Source organism: Carcharodon carcharias, chromosome 6 (assembly GCF_017639515.1).
Source record: "Carcharodon carcharias isolate sCarCar2 chromosome 6, sCarCar2.pri, whole genome shotgun sequence".
Classification (NCBI taxonomy): Eukaryota; Metazoa; Chordata; class Chondrichthyes; order Lamniformes; family Lamnidae; genus Carcharodon; species Carcharodon carcharias.
In genome coordinates, this window is record NC_054472.1 from 154,582,477 (window position 1) to 154,606,512 (window position 24,036).

At 44.8% G+C, this 24,036-nt stretch overlaps 1 protein-coding gene across 1 annotated transcript in view; it reads left to right on the plus strand.

Moving 5' to 3' along the window:
* The window catches only part of tg (thyroglobulin), a 463,025-nt gene that overhangs the window by 116,011 nt on the left and 322,978 nt on the right, over window positions 1–24,036 (plus strand). The window contains exons 22-25 of the mRNA XM_041189302.1: window positions 1,614–1,784; window positions 3,223–3,345; window positions 9,035–9,150; window positions 13,564–13,672. Coding sequence (XP_041045236.1) covers window positions 1,614–1,784; window positions 3,223–3,345; window positions 9,035–9,150; window positions 13,564–13,672 — 519 coding nt within the window. The remainder of the gene's footprint in view (window positions 1–1,613; window positions 1,785–3,222; window positions 3,346–9,034; window positions 9,151–13,563; window positions 13,673–24,036) is intronic.

Genomic DNA, 24,036 nt, shown 5'->3' on the forward strand with positions numbered 1-24,036 from the left:
GAAGTTTGGAACTCCCTTCCACAAATAACAATTTTTGCTAGATCAGTGGATACTTTTAAAACCGAGACTGAAATTTTTGTTAGCCAAAGGTATTAAGGGATATGGGGCAAATGTTGGTATATGGAGTTAAGTTGCAGATCAGCCATGATCTCATTAAATGGTGGAACAAGCTTGAGGCTAAATGGCCAACTCCTGCTCCTGTGTCCTCACTTCCTCACCTTTTCCTTATGTCCCTCAATCCCTTATCTCTTCAGACCACATCTAATTGTCCCTTGGATCCATTCATAGTGCAAACTTAAGTTGTTCTCAATGATGCCTTATTCTGCAATCTATTACCCTATAAACTCAATTCTATTCTTATCACTAACCTATTAATTCTTAATCTCCTGGCATTTAAACTCTTTGTCACAATAAACTGCCCTGCCTGATTGACAATATCTAAAACTTCAATGATTTCACCTCAAAGTCTCCTATTTTGCCTGAAGGATTGATATTAAATTCCACTGGAGGTAACATCAACCCTTTGTGGGGACTGTGAGCCAGAAGCCTGGCAGATATTAAAAGAATGGCCTTATTAGAATGCCCCCCCCACCCCGCCACCCCCATCAACTGCACGGCCATTCCTGCTGGAAAATAGCAATTGATGGAAGCGCAAGAAGCAAGGCTGGGAGGAGCTCATAATGAGAGCCTTGCAGCTAAAAGGGAGGGGGAGCGGGTTGTATACCTGCCAACGAGGGAGTGCAATGAATGTTTACCAGACTAATTCCTGAGATGGCGGGATTGTCCTATGAGAAGAAATTGAAGAGACTGGGCCTGTATTCTCTAGAGTTTAGAAGAATGAGAGGTGATTTCATTTAAGCATACAAAATTCTTACAGGGCTCAACAGGGTAGATCAGGAAGGATGTTTACCCTGGCTGGGGGATCTAGAACCAGGGACAGAGTCTCAGAATAAGAAGGAGGCCATTTAGGACTGAGATGAGGACAAATTTCTTCACTCAGAGGGTGGCAAATCTTTGGAATTCTTTACCCCTGAGGACTGTGGAGGCTCAGTCATTGACTATATTCAAGACAGAAAGCGATAGATTTCTAGATATTAAAGATATCAAGAGATATGGGGATAGTGTGGTAAAATGGTGGTGAGGTAGATGATCAGCTAAGATCTAACTGAATGGCAGAGCAGGCTCAAGGGGCCAAATGGCTTACTCTCGCTTCTATGTTCCCATGTAATTCCCAGGGAGCAGGGTCCACAGATTTTCCTTGTGACTCCTGCTGCTCCAGGCACCACTAAATAAAGTTTTTACTTTGCATCGCTGGGTTCCTGACAACTTCACCTAGCAGGACAGCCAAGGTGTATGCCTTGCTCAGGTGCAGGTTAAACTACCATCAGTCATAATACCTCAATTTGTTGTTTCCAATGTGTCTCCTGCCTGTGACCAATGTGAGCCTCATCCACCATCAAAACCAGAGTTTGGCAGCAACAGAGTGAGTAATGGAGTCCCCTTGCTACTTTCCCACAGATAGGGGAAAAGGAACATTCCCAGGTAAGAAACCTAGTTCACTTGGTTAACCAATTCCCAGATGTTACATACATTTACCCATGTGACCCTAACAGGTTTAACAGAGTGTGAAACCAGTCCCTGGGATTCAAAATGTGACCCACAAGGACAGTATAGAGCAGCTCAGCAAGATGCCAACGCTCAAATATCTTTCTGTGTCACCGCGAATGGAGAGCGATTATCTTGGAGTGAAACCAAAGGAACTCTCACTGAGTCAGATTGTACTGGTGAGTAGATGTGGTTCAAATTATTTGAATCCTTTTTGGGTTGTTGCAGTAAAACATTATTAATAGGTGTGTTTACTGGAGTTTGAATGAATATTAACACTTGCCCCATTGTCAGCCATTATCCTGAAACTTGTTCGTCCAAGCTTTTTGACTATTTTTGTGATATTAATTTCTTAATAAACTTGGAATGCAGGGTTGGTTTCTTGTCAGAAACAGTAAACTTTATTTACAGATTCCAGATAAGGCTACATGCTTGTTCCAAGGCCAAGGCTAGAAAATTCCGCCCCTAAGATTCCCCATGCTTAGGTCTGATTCATCTATACAGTCACATGATCCCCATAACAGTAAGAAATAGATTAAATTACAATTACTACAATTCTCTTTGAGAGTCTACATTGGAACCTGCGAAACCCCAGACTGTATAAGCCAAATGAATAATCAGTTAATAGATAGCTGAGACATTTTTCATTAAGGTTAAACTTCACTGCCAAAGTTCTGCCTCCCAGCTCCTACTATCCATTTTGGAGACTGAAGCAACATTTTTTAAAGAGCTGGAAACAAAACAGGTCCTGGACCTATCCCTAGATAGACTGATTAGCTAAGAAATAATTTACGCGGTCCATGTCTACTCTTTTTTTATAACAAAATATGAAAGAGCTGCTATTGATTAATTTTTTGGCAGCCTCCAGAGTAATAGTGCATCTGGAAGTTTGCATTTCATGATACAATAGAATTAAATCCTGATGTATTTAAAGATGCACTTCCCCAACACAAGTGGAATCATTAGACTTTGCTTTATGTGCACAATGTGAGGTCCTAGGTCATCAGGTGTTCTCAGCCTGTGAAGCACATTAACAGGGAGAGAAATGAACTTGAGTTCTTGGGAATAGAATTAGAGGTGTATAAATGATTAAATAACTCGAGTGATAGATTGGTTCAGAGTGGATATTGTTTGTGAAGGACAGCAATGCAGGGGTTGATTAGCGAAGAGTTGAGATAGATCATTATTCTGGAATGTTGTGTAGTAACATTTGACGATTGACATTATTTGATAGGTGGCATGATAGAAATAGATTGCGGTAGGAAGAGTGAGGGATCACTTGTTTGTGCTAAAATACAGAGAGACTGATCACAGGCGCAGGAGAGGGAAAAGAACTACATTGTGTGAGCTCTTAAAATGTACTTTATAATGTTTCCCTTGTTAATTGTATTCTACTCATCTTCATTTCTCTTTCTGAACTATTGTGTAAAGTCAATGTAAGGAAACTCTCCATTAATTGGCACATTTTGTGTCCTCCCTGATGATTCCTTTCAATATACACAACCTAGATCACCAGGCAGAGCATGGCAAGAGCCAATTACTGGGGTGAATGACTTTTGCTCATTCTACATCTTCTTATAGTTCTTAAAACACAGTCCTTTATTTTCCTACCTGAAGTATTCCGACAGTTTGACAGCATCAATCGAGCCCAGCTGATTCTGAATTCTGAAGACACAGAAATCATCAAAGTATTCAGAGCACACGCTAATCGTCAGAGGCAGCTTCTGGATTGTCTCACAGGTTAGTTAAGGTCACATTACTCTGATTGGTTCATTATTTCATTTCACAAGAATGTTGGGATTGGAATCATAAAACAGTCAAAGAACAGAAAGACAGCCAGCTGCTCAGTGATATCCCTGGCACAGGGAGGCACCATATAATCCTGAATTCATGTCTGCGGCCACAGAAATGCCTGCCTGTTCCCTTAACTTAACAATGCACTATCACGATTGCTTTCCCAATCTTCCAGCTGCCCCACATACAGCTGAGTGACTTGGACTTTCACCAGCATGCTGATTCTTTGTGAGGATTAGGAATATTTGATGGGTGACATGATAAAAATGTTCTACAAACAATATCACCGGGCAGAATTTTATGCCTGCCGGGTGGGCGGACCCAATCCAATCTCCGGTGGGCGGGGAGCCAAGCCCCGCCGGAGAAGCGGGCCCTGCCACCATTTTAAGTGGGCGGGCCAATTATGCGCTTCCTGTGCGGGCGGGGAGGGGATTCCCCAAAAGTGAGAGTGCGTTCTTTCATGCACGCGCACAAAAGTGCGCACATCTCCCTGAGGCTAAGTGCAGCATCAGGGAGATCGCTTATACTTCTAAAAATATGAAAATTAGAAAAGAAAAAATTCCCTTACATGTCCCCCACATGTGACAATGTCACATGAGATGGGACATGTTCATAATTTACATTATAAGCTTATTAACATTTTAAAATCCCTACATGAAACCTCATCTCGTCGGTGGATGAGGTTTCATGTTTTTTCTATTGCCCGCTGGGGCTCCTGGCCCACCCGCCAACCTTAAGGTTGGACAGGCAGGTCCTTTAATTGTTTAAATGATCCTGTCAATTGGCCATTGACAGGTTGGTGGGCCCGCAGCTGATTTGGCTGTGCCCCCGCCTTCCTGAAAACTTAAATGGGGCGGGATGAAGTCGGGGATTCTGCCCAACATCATCCCGCGTCATTTTACGTGTCGGCGAGTGGGCCCCGCTCCCCTGCTCGCCGATGGCAAAATTCTGCCCACTATTAAAGGGTGCACCACCACAAGCACGGCAAGGGTTAGAGGAGACCCACCACCATCTTTTCAGGGCAACTAGAATGGGTAATAAATGTGGCCCTGCCAATATATTGTGGTTGTAATGATAAGGATCATTTTAACAAAGATTCATTAATTCTTTTGCTTCCTATTTTTAATTCTGTTAAAATCAATAACTGGAAGTGTGATGGAGGCAGGTTTGATTGAAGTATTCAAGAGGGCATTGGATGATTATTTAAATAGAAACAATGTTCAGGGTTATGGGAAAAGGCAGGAGATTGGCACTAAATTAAAATGCTCAGAAATCCGGTGCAGACACGATGGGCTGAATGGCCTCCTTCTGCACTGTTACAATTCTGTGATTCTGTGAATAACGACAAAAGTTATAAGTGCTTTTCTTATATCTTCTCAATGATGTTAAAGGGTGGATCAGTAATTCAGAAGCTGGAACTAATATTCCACAGAACTTGAGTTCAAATCCTCCCAAAACAAAATGGCAGTTTGAGAAGTTGTTCTATGGGAGGAATCTTGTTGAGGTGTTGGGGGTCTGCTATGCCGCTGGAGAACTGGTGAGATACCCGCACTGCCTCTTTTCGGGAAGGTCCACCGAACCACAAGCCAATCAGGCAATGGTGAGGCCAGTGGTGGGCATTCACCTGGAATCAAGACCCTGGGGTGGAAGTCTTGCCTATCAAGAGCTTCCGGCCAATCAGAGGTGGGCAGCACTTAAGCTCAGCAACGCCACTAGGGAGGCTGTGACTGCTACCGCAAGGACAAGTACCGGAGCTTCAGGTGATCCAAGCTACAGTTCAATATTATGGGAGGGTTTGTGGGGTGGGAGTCACAGGGAGAGGGGTGCAGGGGGGTCAGCAGCAAGGGTGGGGTGAAGTGGGTCTCAGCAGGCGACTCCCCCTTGTCCCAGTCCCTTGATCAGGCAATGAGTGGCTTTGATTGAGGGACACCCACTCCCCACCCACACCACCACCTCCCCCACCATCACTGGAGGTGACAAGCTGGCCACACGGTTTTAGCTACCACGCATGCAGCACGGCGACAGGCCCACCTGTCACTTGGTTAGAAGCAGCGGCAGTGGGACGAGGCCCTTAAGTGGCTATCAACTGACCACTTAAGTGTCTCAACTGTCAGCAGGGCGGCTAAGTCGACCATAGGCCTTTCTCTAGAACTTAATTCTGGTGGAGGCAGGAATGTGACAGGGTTTAGGTATGCCACCATCCCATCTAATTACATGCCCTTCCCACCTCCAAGCTCATCACCAATGAGAGCAGAACTCTCTGCCCAATGTGCGACTCTAGTTCCACACCAACATAGCTGACTTATAACTGCTCTCTGAAGTGGTCCACTCAATTGCATTGAATAAACACAAAGAATTGTCCTCAGCCCTTCATCAACCACCTTCCCTCAACCATAAGGTAGAATTGGGGATGTTTGCTGATGATTGCACAATGTTCAGCACCATTCGCAACTCCTCAGATACTGAAGCCCATATGCAGCAAGATCTGAACAACATTGAGTATTAGGCTGAAAGTGGCAAGTAACATTCACCCACACAAGTGCCAGGCAATGACCAGCTTCAACAAGAGATAATCTAACTAATTACCCTTGACATTCAATGGCTTAGCATCGCTGAATCCCCTTCTATCAACATTCTGGAGGTTACCATTGACCTGAAACTGAACTGGACTGGCTATATAAACATTGGCTACAAGAGCAGGTCAGAGATTGAGAACCTGCAGAGAGTAACTCACCTCTTGACTCCCTATAGCCTGTCCACCATCTACAAGGCACAAGTCAGGAGTGTGATGGAATACTCCCCACTTGCCTGGGTGAGTGCAGCTCCATCAACACTCAAGGAGCTCGACACCATCCAGGACAAAGAAGCCCACTTGATTGGCACCCCATCCACCACCTCCAACATCCGCTCCCTCTACCACTGATGCACAGTAGCAGCTGTGTGTACCATCTACAAAAGGCAATGCAGAAACTCACCATAACTCCTTCGACAGCATCTTCCAAACCTGCAACCTCTACATCTAGAAGGGCAAAGGCAGCAGATACATGGGAACACCAGCATCTGCATGTTCTCCTCCAAGCCACACACCATCCTGACTTGGAAATATATTGTCATTCCTTCACTGTTGCTGGGTCAAAATCATGGAACTCCCTTCCTAACAGCACTGTGGGTGTATCTACACCACAAGGACTACAGTGGTTGAAGAAGGCAGCTCACTGCCCCTTCTCAAGGACAGTTAGAGATGGGCAATAAAAATGCTGGCCTAGCCAGCAATGTCCATGTACCATGAAAGAATTTTTAAAAATTCAGTGGTTCAAGGAAAAGGCCCTATCTCAGTGTCGAGATTGTCATTGAATGATGACTTTGTCAGTGATGCTCAGATTCAGAACGTTTTTTATTTGAACATGCAACATAGAGGAGGAAAGTTAAGAGAAGCCAAAGCTTCATAGCCTAGAAAACAGTTGGTTAACTGGAAACCATTGAAGTATACCTCTGCAATTAAATGGTTTACATATATCACACAGTCACACTGAAGGTGTAGATAACACATCGTAAGTGTTTAGCAAGAAAGTCACCTTCCCCATTTTTTTGATAAGTTTCAGTAACCACTATCCTCCTTCCCAAAAATACTAGTCTTCACCTCCAGCTTCTTTGCATTAAGTTGCAATTGTCCGGATAATACAGCGACCATGAATGCGGCTGGTGTTCCGCTGGTTGCAATGGAAGATTGATGGGAAACCCAGATAGGTGGGGTAAATGAACTTTTATATTGCTTCTCTTCCCTTCAGAGATCTTGGGCAGAATCCTGTGCTATCGCTGGTGGTGAGCTTGGAGGTGGGAAGGTCATGTACTTGGGTGGGGCGGTGGTGTACCTGAACCCTGTTGTCTTTCCGCCCACACCTGAATGAAGTTCTGGGTGGATAGGCCCATGGTTGACCTTCCTGCGCTGCCACCTTATGAGGCCCTTAAGTGTCCAATTAGTGATCACTTAAGGGCCTCATCCTGCTGCCGCTGGTATTAATGGCATCTGTTGACATGCGGCATATACAACAGGTAAAACTATGCGGCCAGCTTGTCATCTCCAGTGGAAGGGGTGGCCCCAGGACCAAAGGCACTCTGTGCCTGATTGAGGGACTGGACATCGAGAAGAGGGGTGCGCCTGCTGAGAGCCATACCACTGCCGACTCCCCCCCACCCGCCCACTACATCTCTCTTTCAGTGACCCCCACTCCATGAATACTTCCCACCCCCACACATTACTTACCTGTGGCCTGGGTTGCTCTGCAATCCTGGGGCTCTGGCTGGTCTCAGCCACGTCCTGCCCTGTTAGGGACAAGAGCTGATTGGCCTGCAGCCCTCGGCAGGTCCCAGGGTCTTGATTCCAGGGGAAGGCCCACCGCTGGCCTTGCCATTGCCTGATTGGCTTGTGGTTTGGTGGGCCTTCCTGAACTTAGGCAGCGCGGATCTCTCGCTGGCTCTGCAGCTAACAGGCGAGACCCTCGATACCTCAAGAAGATACTGCCAGATGTCCTGCAGACTGCAATCTGTAGTTCCTGATATGTACATCTTTTCTACTAAGAAATAATATGAATGGAAATCTAACTTTTTTTTAAGCCCTAATATCAGAAAACCATCTCCTACTCCACCAATGTGACAATTCCATTTTCTAAAATAGCCCCATCCTGAATGGACTTATATCTCCTAAGACCCATTCAAGCCAAAAACTCATATAATTGTAAAGTACAGAAGGGGGCAATTCTGCCCACGGTGTCTGTGCCTGTTCTTTAAAAGGACTATTCAATTAGTCCCATTCCCCTCTTCTTTCCCCATAGATCTGCATTTTTTTTTCTTTTCAAGTATGCTGCTAGAATTTACAGCTCAGCAACAGGCCATTTGGCCCGACTGCCCTATGTCAGTTTTAATGCTCCACACGAACTTCTTCCCACTTTACCACTTCCCTGAACCCTACCTGCATGTCCTTCTATTCCTCTCCCTCTTGTGTGCTTCTCTACACTTCCCTTTAAATGCATCTATGTTGTTTGCCTCAACTATTCCATGCGATAACAAGCCCTTCACTCTATCACTCTCTGGGTAAAGAATTTGTTCTTGAATTTCTTATTGGATTTCTGCGTGACTATTTTATATTTATGACTCTTAGTTTTGGGCTCTTCACAAGTAGAAACAACTTCTCTACATGTACCCTATCAAACTCCTTCACAATTTCAAAGTCCTTTATCAGGTCAAATATATATCGAATTCCCTTTTAAAAGTTGCTATTGAATCTTGCTTCCAGCACCCTTTCAGGCACTGCATTCCAGCCCATAACGACTTGCTGTTTCTCTTCATTTTTGGTTCTTTGTCAATTAGCAAACTCTGCTCACGTTAGACCATTACAGGCAGCAGGGATGGGGGATTTTTATCCATCAGCTTGGTTTGACCCTAAGTTGTAGATGTGATAGGACTTTTTTCAAACATGTTGGAATGTACTCAATGTACAAAGGGTGTTAGAGTTGTTCGCTAAAAATGCACAGCCTCTTTGTTTCTCTTATGTCTTTCTCATTAAAATATTTCTATTTGGGGTTAATATAAATCATGAAGTCATATATAAAGAAAACTTAAATCTTTCCCTTTGCAGAATGCTCTAGAAATGAGATGTGTAACTTCCTAACATTATTCAGCAAAGGAGAGCTGTTCCACTGTGAACTTTATAATAGCTCAGAATCCAATTTGCTCTGCAAAACCTTTGGACAGGTAAGGGAGATGCTTGTTGATCTTATACACTAATGTGTTTATCATAATGCACAATTATTAGATTGCAGAATTGTGAAGAGGCACACACAGCAAATCCCACTGTGCAGGTACATTCTCAGAAGCCGTACAATTCATGTTCACCTTCCTCTTAAGCCCTTCTTTTTAAAATGAGAAAGTTGGTCAAAGGATCATGGAATTATAGAATGGTCACAACATAGAAGAAGGCTATTCAACTCAACATCTACTTGGCTGCTTTTAGCGAGAGCAACTCAATTACTCCCACTCCCCCACCCTCTCAATGCCAATAGTGCCGAGGAAAGCCAGATTTCGAAGAAGTGGGCATGAGCAGATGATAAACCAAGTATTGGTTAGGAGCGTTATGCCTGGTTCTAAAAATTTGTAGATTATAGGAAAAAGGGGAGAGTAAAGAATAAGTAGTTCTACGGTTCAATGGTTTGGGAGAGAATTAAAGTAGGAGGTGGGAGGTGAGTCTTAAAGGTGCAGGTAGAAATAAGTATATACAAGATTATCCACACCTTAATAACTTAAGAGAATCTCCATTTCCTTCACAAATGGCTCCACCATATATTATTGATGGGGATAAGTATGTTTGTATAGTGCCGCTTCAAAATCATTAAGAAAGCCACGTGTGCTGTGCTGATACGAGCCCACAGCACTGCCTGCCCCAGGGATTCTACATAAGTCTGTGTAGTGCAACTAGAAATGGGATGTGAATAAATTTCTTCCCCTCACTCTGTTCATTGGAAATCTATGCTATTTTTAAAATTTAGAATGCATCTTTAAAATTCTCTCTTAATTTCTGCACCTTATTTGGCTGGAATCTCAGTGCTGAATCTCCAGCAGTGGTGTAAAATGGCTCAGTTAAAGCTGGATAATGACCTTTTGAAATGACTGAAGCCATGTCTGGCTGTGGCCTTAAACAAAAGAGCTATCAGGGCAGTATCATAAAGACTTGTGTCTCATTATCTCATTATCTCTGAAGAGACACTAATGACCCCTGTGGACTGCAGAGACCAAATTCAAAGAGAATTATACAAAGGCCATCTCCATTTCATAAGCCAAGCTTGGCCAACTGGAACCAAGTTGTCTGCTAGGAGAAAAGACTCTGCAACCTTCATTTCAAATTCTAAATGATTGGAACATTAACAACCTCAGGAATCCAGACAAAGGAATATATACCCTTTGTCAAAGCCAAAGTGGAGAGCTGGGAGTCATTTGATATGCCTCCATCCCCCCCACCCCCCACCATCCCCAGTGGGGAGAACCTGTTATACTATCTTGCTGTACTGCAAATCAGTCTGCCATCCTTCATCTACCAAGCAGTAGCTCGGAAAAGGGGCTCTGTCCAGTTTGAATGTCTACCCCCGATCTACCTCATTTCTACTGGAACTTCTGAACTTTTATATCATCCCCTATAAGACTAATGTGAAAAGTGAATTATCCAACATCAGTTCAGTTTGCTGACCTCTGTGAAGTAATTCACCATTGGACTTTTGATTCTGGGCTCTGGACTCATGTGAACCAATAACCCTTTATTCTGTGGTCTTTGCCCTATAAATCTTTCTTTCTCTATCTATTGTATGAATGTGATACCAGCCCCCTGCATTTTGAGTGTGTGTGTATAAACTAACCCTCTGGGTTTACCCTATATAGAGTTTGTTGTAGGGTTATTAATAGAAATTGGATCACACCAAAACTGAGGGGTTGGGAAATACATCACCTTTTATAAAGGGGGAAATTAAAACTAGAAATGGGATGTTTACAGACAGGTGGTGAGAGGAGACTGTTCAGGACTGTTTAAATAAAACCCCCTCCTGTCTGTAACAATGCACTGCCTGATTTTTCTCTCCACTTTAATGGGAAAGTCCAGGCTTCTAACTCAATCTCTAACTCAGTCTCCTCCAATAGTGAGATCTTTGTCTTGGTTGCTCAGATGAAGTCTTTGACATATATCCCAGTGATTCTCTTTTGAATAAAGACACTCCTATAATGTTTTATCCTCTTCCCTCCATGAGGATCCTTTATCTAGCCAGAAGAAAATTTCAACTTCATAATCGAAGGAATACAAATGTGATTTTGAGGCAACATTTTAGCATGGTGGTTTTCACAGTATGGATACAGATGAGGAAGGTCATTCATCCATTCAAAAAAACCCTGGAGTATTGCCAGCACACCATCTACTTAAATGATTCCAAGGCTTTTAGTTCCGCTAACTTATCTGGAGTCAATTCCGAGGGTTAATCACACTTATCTGAAGAACTTTCTGATATCAGCCCTCAGCGAGTTCATTGATGTCCTTTTGGAAAGAAAGATGCCTTGCCTGTCTGACCTAAATGTTACCCCAGTCCCATAACCAAAGTAGTTGACTCTGAACTGCCCTCTGAAGTGGCTTAACAAGTCGCTGTGTCAAATCAAACCATTACCATTGGTCAACAAGAAGGCCGATCACCACCTCCTCAGGGCAAGTAGGGATGGGAATTGAATGTAGCATTGCCAGCATTGCCTATAGCTCTAGAATTGATATGTTAAAAATCCCATTTCATTTGTTTAAAGTGGTGTTTTGGATCTACCTTACTATTTAGTATATTTTATAACTTTATGAGATAACCCCTCAGTTGTCTCCTTTCAGAGGTTATAAAAACATGTTTCTTTAGCCTTCCCTCATAACTCAGGCCTCTGATTTCAGATTTTTTCGGTGATGACAAAATTATCTTTATTTATAAAAACAGGGAATCACAGATTGGTTAGCCTAACATCAGAGGTAGAGAAAATGCTACAGTCTATTATAAAGGATATGATAACAGAACACTTAGAAACTATCAATGGGATTAGACAAAGTCAACATGGATTTATGAAAGCGAAATCATGTTTGACAAACTACTGGAGTTTTTTGAGGACGTAACTAACAGAATAGATAAGGGAAAACCAGTGGATGTGGTGTATTTGGATTTTCAGAAAGCTTTTGATAAAGTTCCACATAAGACATTAGTGTGCAAAATTCAAGCACATGTGATTGGGGATAATATATTGGCATAGATTGAGAATTGGTTAGCAGACAGGAAACAGAGAGTAGGAATAAATGGGTCTTTTCTGGAATGGCATATGGTGACTAGTGGGGTACCGCAGGGATCAGTGCTTGGCCCCAGCTATTCACAATATATATCAACGAGAACCAAATGTAATATTTCCAAGTTTGCTGCTGACACAAAACTAGGTGGGAATATAAGTGACAAGGAGGATGTTAGGATGCTTCAAGGCGATCTAGACAAGTTGAGTGACTGGGCAAATACATGGTAGATGCAATATAATATGGATAAGTGTGAAGTTATCCACTTTAGTAGGAAAAACAGAATAACAGAGAATTATTTAAATGGTGATACATTGGGAAATATTGATGTACAAAGGGACCTGGGTGTTCTTGTACACCAATCGCTGAGAGCAAGCATGCAGGTGCAGCAAGCAGCTAAGAAGGCAAATGGCATGTCGGCCTTCATTGCGAGAGGACTTGAGTACAAGAGCAAGGATGTCTTACTGCAGCTATATAGGACCTTGGTAAGATTACACCTGGAGTATTGTATGCAGTTTTGGTTTCCTTACCTAAGAAAGGATATACTTACAATAGAGAGAATTCAGCGGAGGTTCACCAGACTAATGGCAGGATTGCCGTATGAGGAGAGATTGGGCTGACTCGGCTGTATTCACTGGAGTTTAGAAGAATGAGAGGAGATCTCATTGAAACATATAAATTTCTGACAGGGCTGGACAGACTGGATGCAGGGATAACGTTTCCTCTGGCTGGGGGAAGTCTAGAACAAGGGGTCACAGTCTCAGGATACGGGGTAGAGCATTTAGGACTGAGATGAGGAAAAAAACTCCTACACTCAGAGGGTGGTGAGCTTGAGGAATTCTTTATCATGGAAGGCTGTGGAGGTCAAGTCACTGAATATATTTTAAAAAGAAATGGATAGATTTCTAGACTCTAAAGGCATCAAGGGGTTCAGGGGGAGAGTGGGAGTGTGGCATTGAGATAGACGATCAGCCGTGATCATATTGAATGGCGGAGCAGACTCGAAGGGCCGACTGACTTGCTACTGCTTCTATGTTTCTAAGATTGTAGGGCCTGTTGGGAAATTACACAGGTAGGGAGGGGTGATGCAAAGGAGAAATTTGAACATGAGAAGTTTAATATGAAGGTATTTTGGCAGCACATGTAACTCATTGTCAACTGTTTATTATCCTCAATGTAACATATTTACAGCCATCTATAAACAGTAATTCACTGACAGCCATTTATTATCATTCATATTACTTATTGATGACTTTCTCATATATTGTTATTAATTTAGTTTGCTAGCTGTTTATTATTCTATCTTTATATTATTCTGCTTGTAGAGTCAAGGATTCCTGGGGAATTCAGCTACAGCCAAGTATGAAGGGATTAGTTGCCAGCTCAGAATCAGCGGCAGTGGTGAGGGGAATCTCAGTGTCTACAGGAAGAAAGGTGAGTGTTACTGGAATTCAATGGAAATGGTCCATCTGTAAATGAGGACACATTTTTATTGCATGAGCTGTAAGGTTTTTATTTTCTCAGATGATCCTAAAATTTGTGCAATCATAAAGCAAAAACCAAGCTCAAGAATTCACTGCCCATATGTGAGTCACCTTTCAGTGCTAGTGGATGTAGAGCGCAAGGCATTTATCAAATTAACAAGGAATATAAATGCATATTCAGGAATTGACAGTCAAAAAATAGACACAGACTCATTAATATTCACCCTGGAATTGGTGTATTTCTCCAACTAGCATTGGTATCATGGTCTATGATGTTCTGTGAATCCCCTGAATGGATTATATAATACTAAATTACCTTTATCACTATCTAAACAAAAAACAAAATACTGAAGGTGTTGGCAATTTGAAAATAAAAACCAAAAAAGCTGGAAACACTGAAGTTATTTGATGATGTTGACCTGTATTCACTTCCATTCCAGAGCAAGAATCCCAGTCCTGAAACATCCACTGACAGACTTTGGTGGGTGGAATTTAATGCCCTCCTCTGGGGTGAGTTTCTACGTAACTTACCAAGAGGTATCCAGTCTCCTATAGACATACAAACTCTGAAAGTTTTGAGTTAGATTACAGGCTTGTAATCACTCCATTATTCCTGACTGTATATGATGGGTTCTGAGCTGCCTTTTCCAAGTTCACCCATGGCCAGCTAATCCCAACATTTTTCCACTCCACATAGTTCTTTTCCCCCAGTATTGGTGCGTCTTAGCCCAAGATACAAGCTTAAAGCGATTTGTAAAGAGCATATCGCTCATTCTTCAAGCTTGATTTTTCTGTGTTTTTGCAGTTTTCTTTTCAATGGCTATCACTTTGTTCATGTCTGATTCTCAGACTCCTTGATATTGTTATTTTGTTCAACTACACTGAAATCCTCCCTACTATGACTCTGCTGTGCAACTTAATTTCTTCAAGTTTTAGAATAACCCATTCCAGTTATAGTGTCTACTGCCCACCTACTGCAGCTACCTGCTGAGCATCAGGAATGTGCTCCAGTGTACTGGTGACTTCCTAGCTTTACTTTACTGTTGTGTTGGGTGCTGGACAGAAATCTACTTTCTCCTCCTTTTATTGCTTCCTCTGGAGACAGTATTCTCTGCTGAAATGTTTCTACTCTGGCCTGCACTTGTGTCCTCAGTTTTCTACTGCTCTTCTGAGAAACTTGCACTCTACACTGAAATATTTCTGATCTTCCCCTTATTGTTTCCATGCTGCTCCAAGTTATGCCCAATGAACTTTTCTTTGCACTTTTCAATTGCTTCCATTGACTGCTGACTTCTGTTGTATTGTTATAATGATATAAAGGAACCAATCCCTCGTAATGGATTGTGCAAACATATTGTGGGGTCATTTATTTAGAATCAGCACATGAGAACATTTATACATAGGTAGAAAGTTTGAAGACATCAGCAGCAGAACTGTGTGTTTGTGCTCTGCTCAAGAGCAAAAGTGAAACTAAGACTGGATCACATGACATACTTCCCTTCTAGTGATGTCATGCTGCTATCCCCGAAAGGCATATCACAACTTCAACATTTAAACTCTTCTGTTATCTTTCACTCGGCTGAGTTAGACTGTTTCCTCAAGCTCCTACTACCATAAAATGTGTAGCTCCTCATCTCCTTACAGCCATGCCTTGGACTGGCTCAGACACCTGCACTGATCCTGTAAATTTACCTTTCACCCTCCCCTGCCTCCCTGGGCTACACTGAACTCAGCCCTTGGGTTTCACACCCAGTGTTCTTCACTCCACAACTACTCTGAGCCTGGATAACGGTTTGACAATATTGAATCCAGCAAGAGCCCATTACATCTATTTTACCTTTTTTACAATACCTTGGCCCCTATTGGGCTCTTCTTTACTCATTTCTCTTCTTGTCATGCTGCTATGCCACTTTTTATTCCTCTCTGCTTTCGGTAGCTTACCTTCTGATCTTTACCCCAGCCTGGCATTACTCATCTGTTTTCCTATTACAGGCTAACAGTTTCAGCCGTCCAACCTCTCTATTCACAGTATTCCCTTGGTCTAATTTAAATAATTCTGAATCCCATTTTTTGACAAGAACCTGCCTGTTTCCTTCCTGAAAACCATTAAATTTTCTTGCCCCTCCTCCCATTCTGGTAATCTTCTCCACAAAGGGCTGGATTTTATGCTCCCCTGTCAGTGAGCTTGAAGGCAGGAGGGCATGGAAAATTCAGTGGGTGGCCTTCCCACCACCTACCTACCTGCCTGCCCCGAACTGCCTGAAATTTTACGGGAGGCAGGGGATTCATTACCCTATTGAGGCCTTTAAATAGCCTATTAATGGCCTTATCCTGCCATCAGGGGTATTTTACCTCCAGAGGGGGTAGGCCTGGGTTTGAGTTGGGTAAGTGGGGGCCCTCCTTCCAACCCAATTTTTTTTAATGAGTTCTTCCCCGGGGCTATCAGAGGCACCTCCCTCTCCAGCGTCATTCCCTCGTTTAACCCTTCCGCCTAACCTATTGGCTCTGCCACCCACCCACCGCCCCCAGCAGTGACCTTCCCTCACCACCTTCATTCCCACCACTGAGACCTCTGACGCTAGACTTGCCTGGGCTCCTCAGCTTTGGGAATTGCATGTGATCCCAGCAGTGGCCACTGCTCCTAATGGCGCTGCTGAGACTATGGAGCTGCTGGTCATCTGATTGGCTGCAGCTCTCTAAGGCAGGACAGGAGTCTTGCTGTTATACAATTAACGTTAATCCCAGCATTAAATTGCTGTAGGGCAACTGTCGGGATGATGGGTGGGCCCCTCTGACTTCTTACCTGTGAAGTTGATGCTGGTACCATTGTGCCCTGTAAGATCCAGCCTTGACCGTCTTTTTAGTAAACCACAAAAAAGCTTACTTGGATCTAAGCCTTTCATAGCTTAAAATACTTGCATCATAGCTCCTTCTCAGTCTTCTCTTTTCAAGACAATAAAGACTCAAGGGTAGAAATCTGGGCCCAGCTATGGAAGCAGAGTGACTGTTACCACCAAATCACATCCTGGTTTCTCCTGCTAATTCTTTGACACTTAGAGAAGGCTAATATTGATTTGATAGAGATTTTTAAAATCATGAAGAGTATATACAGAGAAAATAGAAAGAAACTGCTTCTAGTGGCTGATGGGTCGATCATCAGAGGGTACAGATTTAAGCTGACTGGCAAAAGAACCAGAGACAACATGAGGAAAAACTTCTGCACACAACGATTGATTAAGATTTGGAATGCAATGTCTGATAAGGGTGGTGGAAGTAGATTGCATAGTAGCTCTCAAAAAGGAATTGAATAAATACTTGAAGGAGAAAACATTACACAGATATGGGGAAGAACTAAGAAAGTGAGACTAACTGAATTGCTCTTTGAAAGAGCTGGCACAGGCTTAATGGGTTGAATGGCCTCCTTATGTTCTGAACTATTCTATGGCCAGAATTATCCATGCCTGCTGGCATCAGGTGTGTTTGGCAGCATGGGTGGACAATATGGCAAGAAGGCCAAAAATCAGTTTCATGATGCGTTTTCCACCATCGGACATTGGGAACGTCATTGTAATATCCTTATAAGCCCAGCTCACCAGAATCATCCCCCTCTTGCTGGATCATCTGAGCATGTTGGCAGGAAAACACGGTGGCCCAGAGCACCTCTTGATACTTGTGACATGTAGAAGGCGGGACTTACCCTCAGGGCCTTCCTCACATCGCAGACATCCGAGGAGCAGAAGGTGCTGGAGCCCAACAGCAGGAGACACTGAAGGAATGCCCATCGCATACAGGGTGGATTCTCATGGACATGGCTGCACCGTAAAGCAACTCATGGAAGGTAGAAAGTCACCGTTGAGGGTCTGCTCACAATGGATGATGGGCGAGAGGGTGGAGAGGAAGATCCAAAAGTATTTGGGGGCAGAAGATGTACCGGGGGGCAGGAGAGGAAGGTCTAGGTTCCATTGGGAGAGGAGGTGTTTCAGGGTGGGTGAGGTTGGGGGGGGGTGGGGGGGGGGAGGGGGTGGAGGGGCAACAAAGGTATTGGTGAGGGGGTGAGGTTGGTGGGGGGAGAAAAGATGTCATGGGGCTGATGTTGGGAGAGGGGAATGAAGGTGTCCGGGGGTTGAGTTAGGGAAGGTGGGAGGGACTATGGGTGGGAAGGAGGGGATAAAGGGGAGAAGATGGTAACTGAAGAGGTAGGTGTAAGGGGGGAGGAAGGTGTAAGAAAAGAGTTCAGAGGGGATAAGGAGTCCAGAGAGGGAAGGAGTCCAGGGGGTTGAGAGAGTCCAGAGAGGGAAAGGATTAAGGGTGAAGGAAGAAGTAAGGGTGGACGAAGGAGTCAGGAAAGGGTAAGGAGTAAAGTGGGGAGTGGGAGTCTGGGGGTGGGGGAAGGAGTTCAAAGTGGGGGAAGGGGTTCCAAGAGGGGTAGGAGTTCCAAGAGGGGAAGGGGTCCAGAGGCGGAGGGCGTCCAGGTGAATGTGCAAGGGAGGGGTCTGTTGAGTCAATGGCTGCCTCCTGGGGAGCGAACTGAGAGTGCGCATGCTGGAACGGAATGGTGAGAATGACCTAGGGCAGAGTAAGGGGGTAGGGTGGGAGTGTGAGGGTGTGACGGTATCTGTGGAAGGGACAGCGAGGGTGGTTGGTGGGTACTCCAAGGCAGACACAGACCATGGGAATGAGGAGGTTGGGGGGGGTTAATGTGGATGGGGGTGGGATTTTTGGGAAGGAAGGGAATGTGCACATTTATCTGGATACCCCCGAAAGAAAAGGGCTGTGGCTGGTAGGTGATGATGGGGAGGTGGCAGGTGATGCCAGGGGAGGTAACAGTGGCAGGGGAAAGGAAATGGGTGAGTGGGAGAGGGAAAAGGATGGGTTCCTCAAGAAAAACTGTAGCACTACCATGCTTGCTAAATCGAAAGTGAAATGACAGTCATGGTGAGTGAAAACAGATGTTGCATGGGAGTGCAATGTCAGTGGGTGGGCGGAGATGCAGGTTAGCTCAGATGGACAACTGAAAGACAACCCCAGCAGGCAGCATTGAAAATGCTTGGGACATTGAGATGAGTGTGGTATGGGAAGGATCTGCGTGCGTGGGAGAGTGTTTGCATGAGGCTCCGAAAGGTGCTGCCACACGTACACTTCTCCCTCCAGAATCACTCATGGGGCAGCCACGTGCTGTTGAATGTCTTGTGGACGGGCTGCAGTGGGAGGACTCATGAAATCTGTCAATGAAGCTGAAAGTGAAAGTGAATATATTTTCAGATTGTAAAGTGACAAAATATGTTCACCCTTGCAACCAACTGTGATTAGAATTTTTTAACTTTTGAATGCCATAGACCTCTAGGTGCTGCCCTGACATCCGCAGGAGGGGTGGAGACAGCCTGTGCAATGGTTGGTTCCAGTTGCCTCTGATGACTTCGGCATTGGTCCTCTGGGAGCTGAGGCCTTTGGGGCACCGGCTTGCTTTGGCTGTCATCCTGTGGGCCAGCTGCTCCCTCTGCAGTGACAGAGGATGAGATTGGGGTGTCACAGGCAAAGGAGACTCATAGGGAGAGGACAGCCTCTGAGATTCCTGAGTGGATGACCCAGAGGTGTCCAGCTGCCACTCCTCCTCCCTTCATGTGCCCGAGGGTCCCGGCCTAATTCCTTGAGGGCAAGGAGTACCTGGAGGGACATCGAGTTGCCCCATTCATCTCTCATGTTGCCACTGCAGGATCTCACTCATGGATACCGCGATGGAGTGCAGGTCTACATGCATCTCCACGCTCTGCTGGACCAGGGTCTCCATGGCATCTGCCATCCTCCTCATGGAGACCTCCATATGCCCACATGTGGGTACCATTTACCAGAGAGCATGTGGACACATTCCTCTGACTCATGTGCCACTCTGTTGAGGGCTTCCAATAGCTCTGCATGATGTTCCCTGCTTTTCTGCTGACTGTCCAGGATGAGTTGGAAGGCTGAATCCAGAGGCTTGTCATCTGACTCGGACCTCGCAGGTGACTCATACCCAGCAGTTCTCCAAGTGCTGGGGAACTTGGCCGAACCTGCCTCCTTCTGCTGCAGACACCTATCCGTGCGATGACCACCAGATTGTGAACCCGATCCTGCTCTAGATTTAGGACCCACCGAGATGTGTGTCTCTTCGCTGGTGGGGGGTATGGGTAAGCACTGTGATGGGTTTCCCAGGCTGCTTATTTCCAGCTCTTCAATGGAGGAGGTGTCCCCTTGGCTGGAGGTGAAAACTTGGATGGAGCTGAGGGACTGGCTGGCTAAGGGTGCCTGTTGCTTGGCAGATCTCTTTATGAACCAAAGTAGAGATAATTAGTGCATGGCAGCAGAGTTAAAAGCAGGAGAGAGAGAACTCACAGTTGCATTGAGAGAGAGAGATGATGTGGTGCAGGATCCTCGCCAACCTCACTGTTGCTGCAGGCATGGTCCACCTTCTCACCAGACAGCACAATGCACTCTCCTCAAAGTGAGTGAGGGGCCTAATGTGGGCCAATCCACCCCCAGTCTAGGACCTCTCCCTGTGGCTGTGAGCCAGCTTCTCCTGCATGAAAACAGATGGAGAGAGTGTGAGCAGGATACATGGCACTGCATGGAATGTTTGTGTGGTGAGCGGAACCATGGGCAGAATGAGATGCAAGCTCCAGAGGATATGAGCCTGATGGAGATGTGAGGGTTTGTGGGAGAGTTAGTGGTGTTGTCCCTTGAGATGTGAGATCCCTGTGGATATGTGATGGGTTTGAGAGTGTTTAGAGTTGAGAGTGATGAGAAGAGTGACAAGCTCTGGTGGAACGGATGAGACCATTCATCCTCTTGCAGCACTGGGTGGCTGTCCTCTTTTGCAATGCATTGGCACTGACCACCACTGCTTGCTGATCTTCACACAGAGTGGGGTTAGAGGACATCACCGGAGGCCTCCACTGCTTCCAAAAGGTGCTTGCGGGATGCATCATTAAACTGGGCTGGAGTCTTATCTATCAATGTCGTCTTTGCAGCAGTCCTGGGCTGGAAGCACTGAGAGATGTTCGCAAGGCTGCACTTTAAATATGGTGCCCGCCATGGTGAAGTGGCAAGGTGATGGTGCGGCTGGTGAATGAGAGCCCGCCCACCATCCAAACGGTGTGTTTCCTGGGAATGCATAATTAATGAGGCGGGATTGGGACAATACAGTGTGAAAAACCGCCATTGTGACTGGCGGGTAAAGCATCCTTTTTCCCGCCTGCTACCACCGTTAGTGCAAATCCGAGATGACTCCGCCCTATTATTTTGAGACTTTCACTTCTTTCAAACATCTCATCTCTTCCGATCCTCTCATCTGCTTTAAAGTCCTTATTCTCTGCTGCTACCAAGTCTCACTCTGAGGTTCTCATGAAGATATCCTTCCTCCAATCCTTCCAACCCCTCCACACAATGACTTAATCCTCAGAGATTTTTAATTCCTTTCTCCTCTGATTTCATTCCTTTCATCAATCTCTCTATTCCTATAAACTCTCTTAATTATTTTCAAACCACACCCTCAATGATTCTGTCTCACTTGGTCATTCGTCTGAATACAAGGCCGCTTCCAACCATTTCTTTCTATCCTTTGACACCCATATACTTCATCATCCTACACTCTACCAGCCAGATTTTCTTGTGAGTTCATCCATGGAATAAACTTTTCTCCAATTCACATTTCCTGAAAATTGATTCAGCTTTCCTTGGTGGAACAGAAATGTAAATATTGCAGAGTAGCTGTGATGGTTGAGAGCAGAACAAACCCTAATGGCAAGTTTTTGCTTCATTTTCCTAATTAGTGTACAAAGGCTCACTGTGCAGCCAGTCAAACGGAGACTGCTCCATCTGTGCATATCTTTGAATATTACCTCAGTCGGCAAATGAATCAGCTGTTCTCAAAATATTCCAGACATTACCACGGAATCTTTATAATGCAGAAGGAGGCCATTTGGCCTATCGAGCCTGCACTGGTTCGCTGAAAGAACATTCTACCAACTGCCAATCCCCTGCCTGATCCCTGAAACCTTGCACATTCTGTATTCTGTTTCTAGACAAATAGTAACGCCAGTGAATTTCCATTGTCTGATCACACGTGGGATGCTATGAACACAAGTTAAACGCCTACCTAAGAAAATTGTAGGAAAAGCCACAACTCCCAATTTTAAAGGCCTGAAAGAGCAGAAAACCTGTGGGTGTTATAGTGTAATAGGGGAGAATATTCACCCCGTCAGGTGGGCCAGTCGGGAGTGGGTGCGGGCAGAGCCCATCTCAGCCCGCGATTGGCTGCGCGTCGCCACTTTATGTGGGTGGGCCAATTAAGACCCACCCGGCGTGACGTGTGCCTGATAGCGCTCATCACTACCTGTGCAGGCGGGGGGAGGAGGGAGAGTCGGGGCCTGCGCTCTTTCACACGTGTGTGCAAAAGAGCGCAGAAATTTCCCATGGTTGAGGTTTCATGAGAAATGTGAAGGCCGCCTAGGTTCTTCTCCTGCCCACCAAACTTAAGGTTGGATGGGCAGCTCAGTTAAGTATTTCAATTGATATTTAAATGGCCTTAATAGGCCTTTGACAGTTCAGCGGGTGCACGGCTGACACCGGTGCGCGCCCACTGAACTAAAGATTGGAATGACGCGTGGTGACATCAGAACGCATGCCTGACATCACTGCGCGTCATCTTACACATCACATCACCATGTGGGCCCCACCCCCCCACGCTAAACAGAAGATTCTGCCCATAGAGTTTACAGCACGGAAAGAGGCCCTTCGGCCCATCGTGTTTGCGGACAAATCTTTGAAGGTGGTAGGACAGGTTAACAAAGCAGTGAATAAAACATCTGGGTTTTTGGACTTAATGAATAGGGACATAGGGCCAGATTTTTGTTCCTGAGCCTTGAGCACAGAGTTAGGAAAATTCCTGACTTCGCAAACCCGATTCGAGAGAAAGTGCTCCAGATAGTTGGATTATTGTTCTAGGGGTGGTGGTTGTTAACATGATTCAGACCTGCCGCCCCCAGAAACATTGAGGAGGCAGCCACAAGGGATGTCGGGTGTCGAGGTGGGTTGAGTCAATGACCCACCTTCGCCCCAGCTGTGAAAAATACAATCAAACCAAAAACAGCATTCTAACCCTCACAACTCCTCATACCCAACATACTCCCCAAACCCCACCCATGCCAACTCATGCCACCTCATTCCTCCCACTCGTGCCCCATAGTCCAAACCCTCCATGCCAATCTATGCCCCTCTACCCACTGCCAATAGCCCTTTCTAGCTCTTATTTCAACTTAGTGCCAACTCATGCCAACCCATGCCCCTGACCCACCATCCTTTGCCCTTACATCCTCCATGCTAACTTACCCAGCATCCATCATGGGTAGATCCCAGGAACCATTCTGAAATGAAATAAAATGAAGTTCTAAATGTCTACTAATAACCACACTATTTTAAAAAAACACTCTCTCTGATTAAAAAAAAACTCATGCAATACATTTAAATGACTTCAATTACTTAATCCATAACAGAAACACACATTTGTATTCATAGCCCCACATCAAAGACTTGGAGATGTCAATGAAACTGTGAAAACTCCCTCCCACTGTATAATGATTGATTGTGGAATCAGTCTAATCGTATTCTGATAGCACTCAGTGAAATTGCAAGTAGTCACGCAGGTTGTGTTTATTAAATAAAATTAAAGAGCTTGAGAGATTTTAATGCCTTGAAAGTTTGACAGTTCCAATGAGTTTATGCACTTTTTACACACATTCATATTCACTTTTAATGATCCCAAAGGGCATTGGACCTCTCCCGGAGAGCATCCTACCTCTCCAAAAGGCCACCCCATCTCTCCCAAAGGGGTCCTTCGGCCTATCCAAAATGGTTCTTTATGACTCAAAAAGGGTACCCCACCTCTCCAAATGACTCTGGCAGATTTAGACCATTTGCTCAAATGTCTAAAGCCCACAGATCGTATTTTGGACATCTCAGTGTCAGGAGCTTAGATATGGATCCAACCCAGACTATATGGGAGCAGGGACCTAGAAACCCCTGAAGTTGGACTATCTCAATCCAGTTCCTAATGGAGATGGAAATGTTATTGTGCTCCTTTCTAGTTAGTGCTCTAATAAACTATCTTATAAATAATTTCCTGTTAACATGGAAACAAAGAAATATTTTCAACACAGACAGAGGCCATTCAGCCCACCATGCCCATTTCCAGCTGATTTTTAAAACTAAATTATTCATTCATGGGATTTGGGCGTCATTGGCTAGGGCAGCATTTATTGCTCATCTCTATTTGCCCTTGAG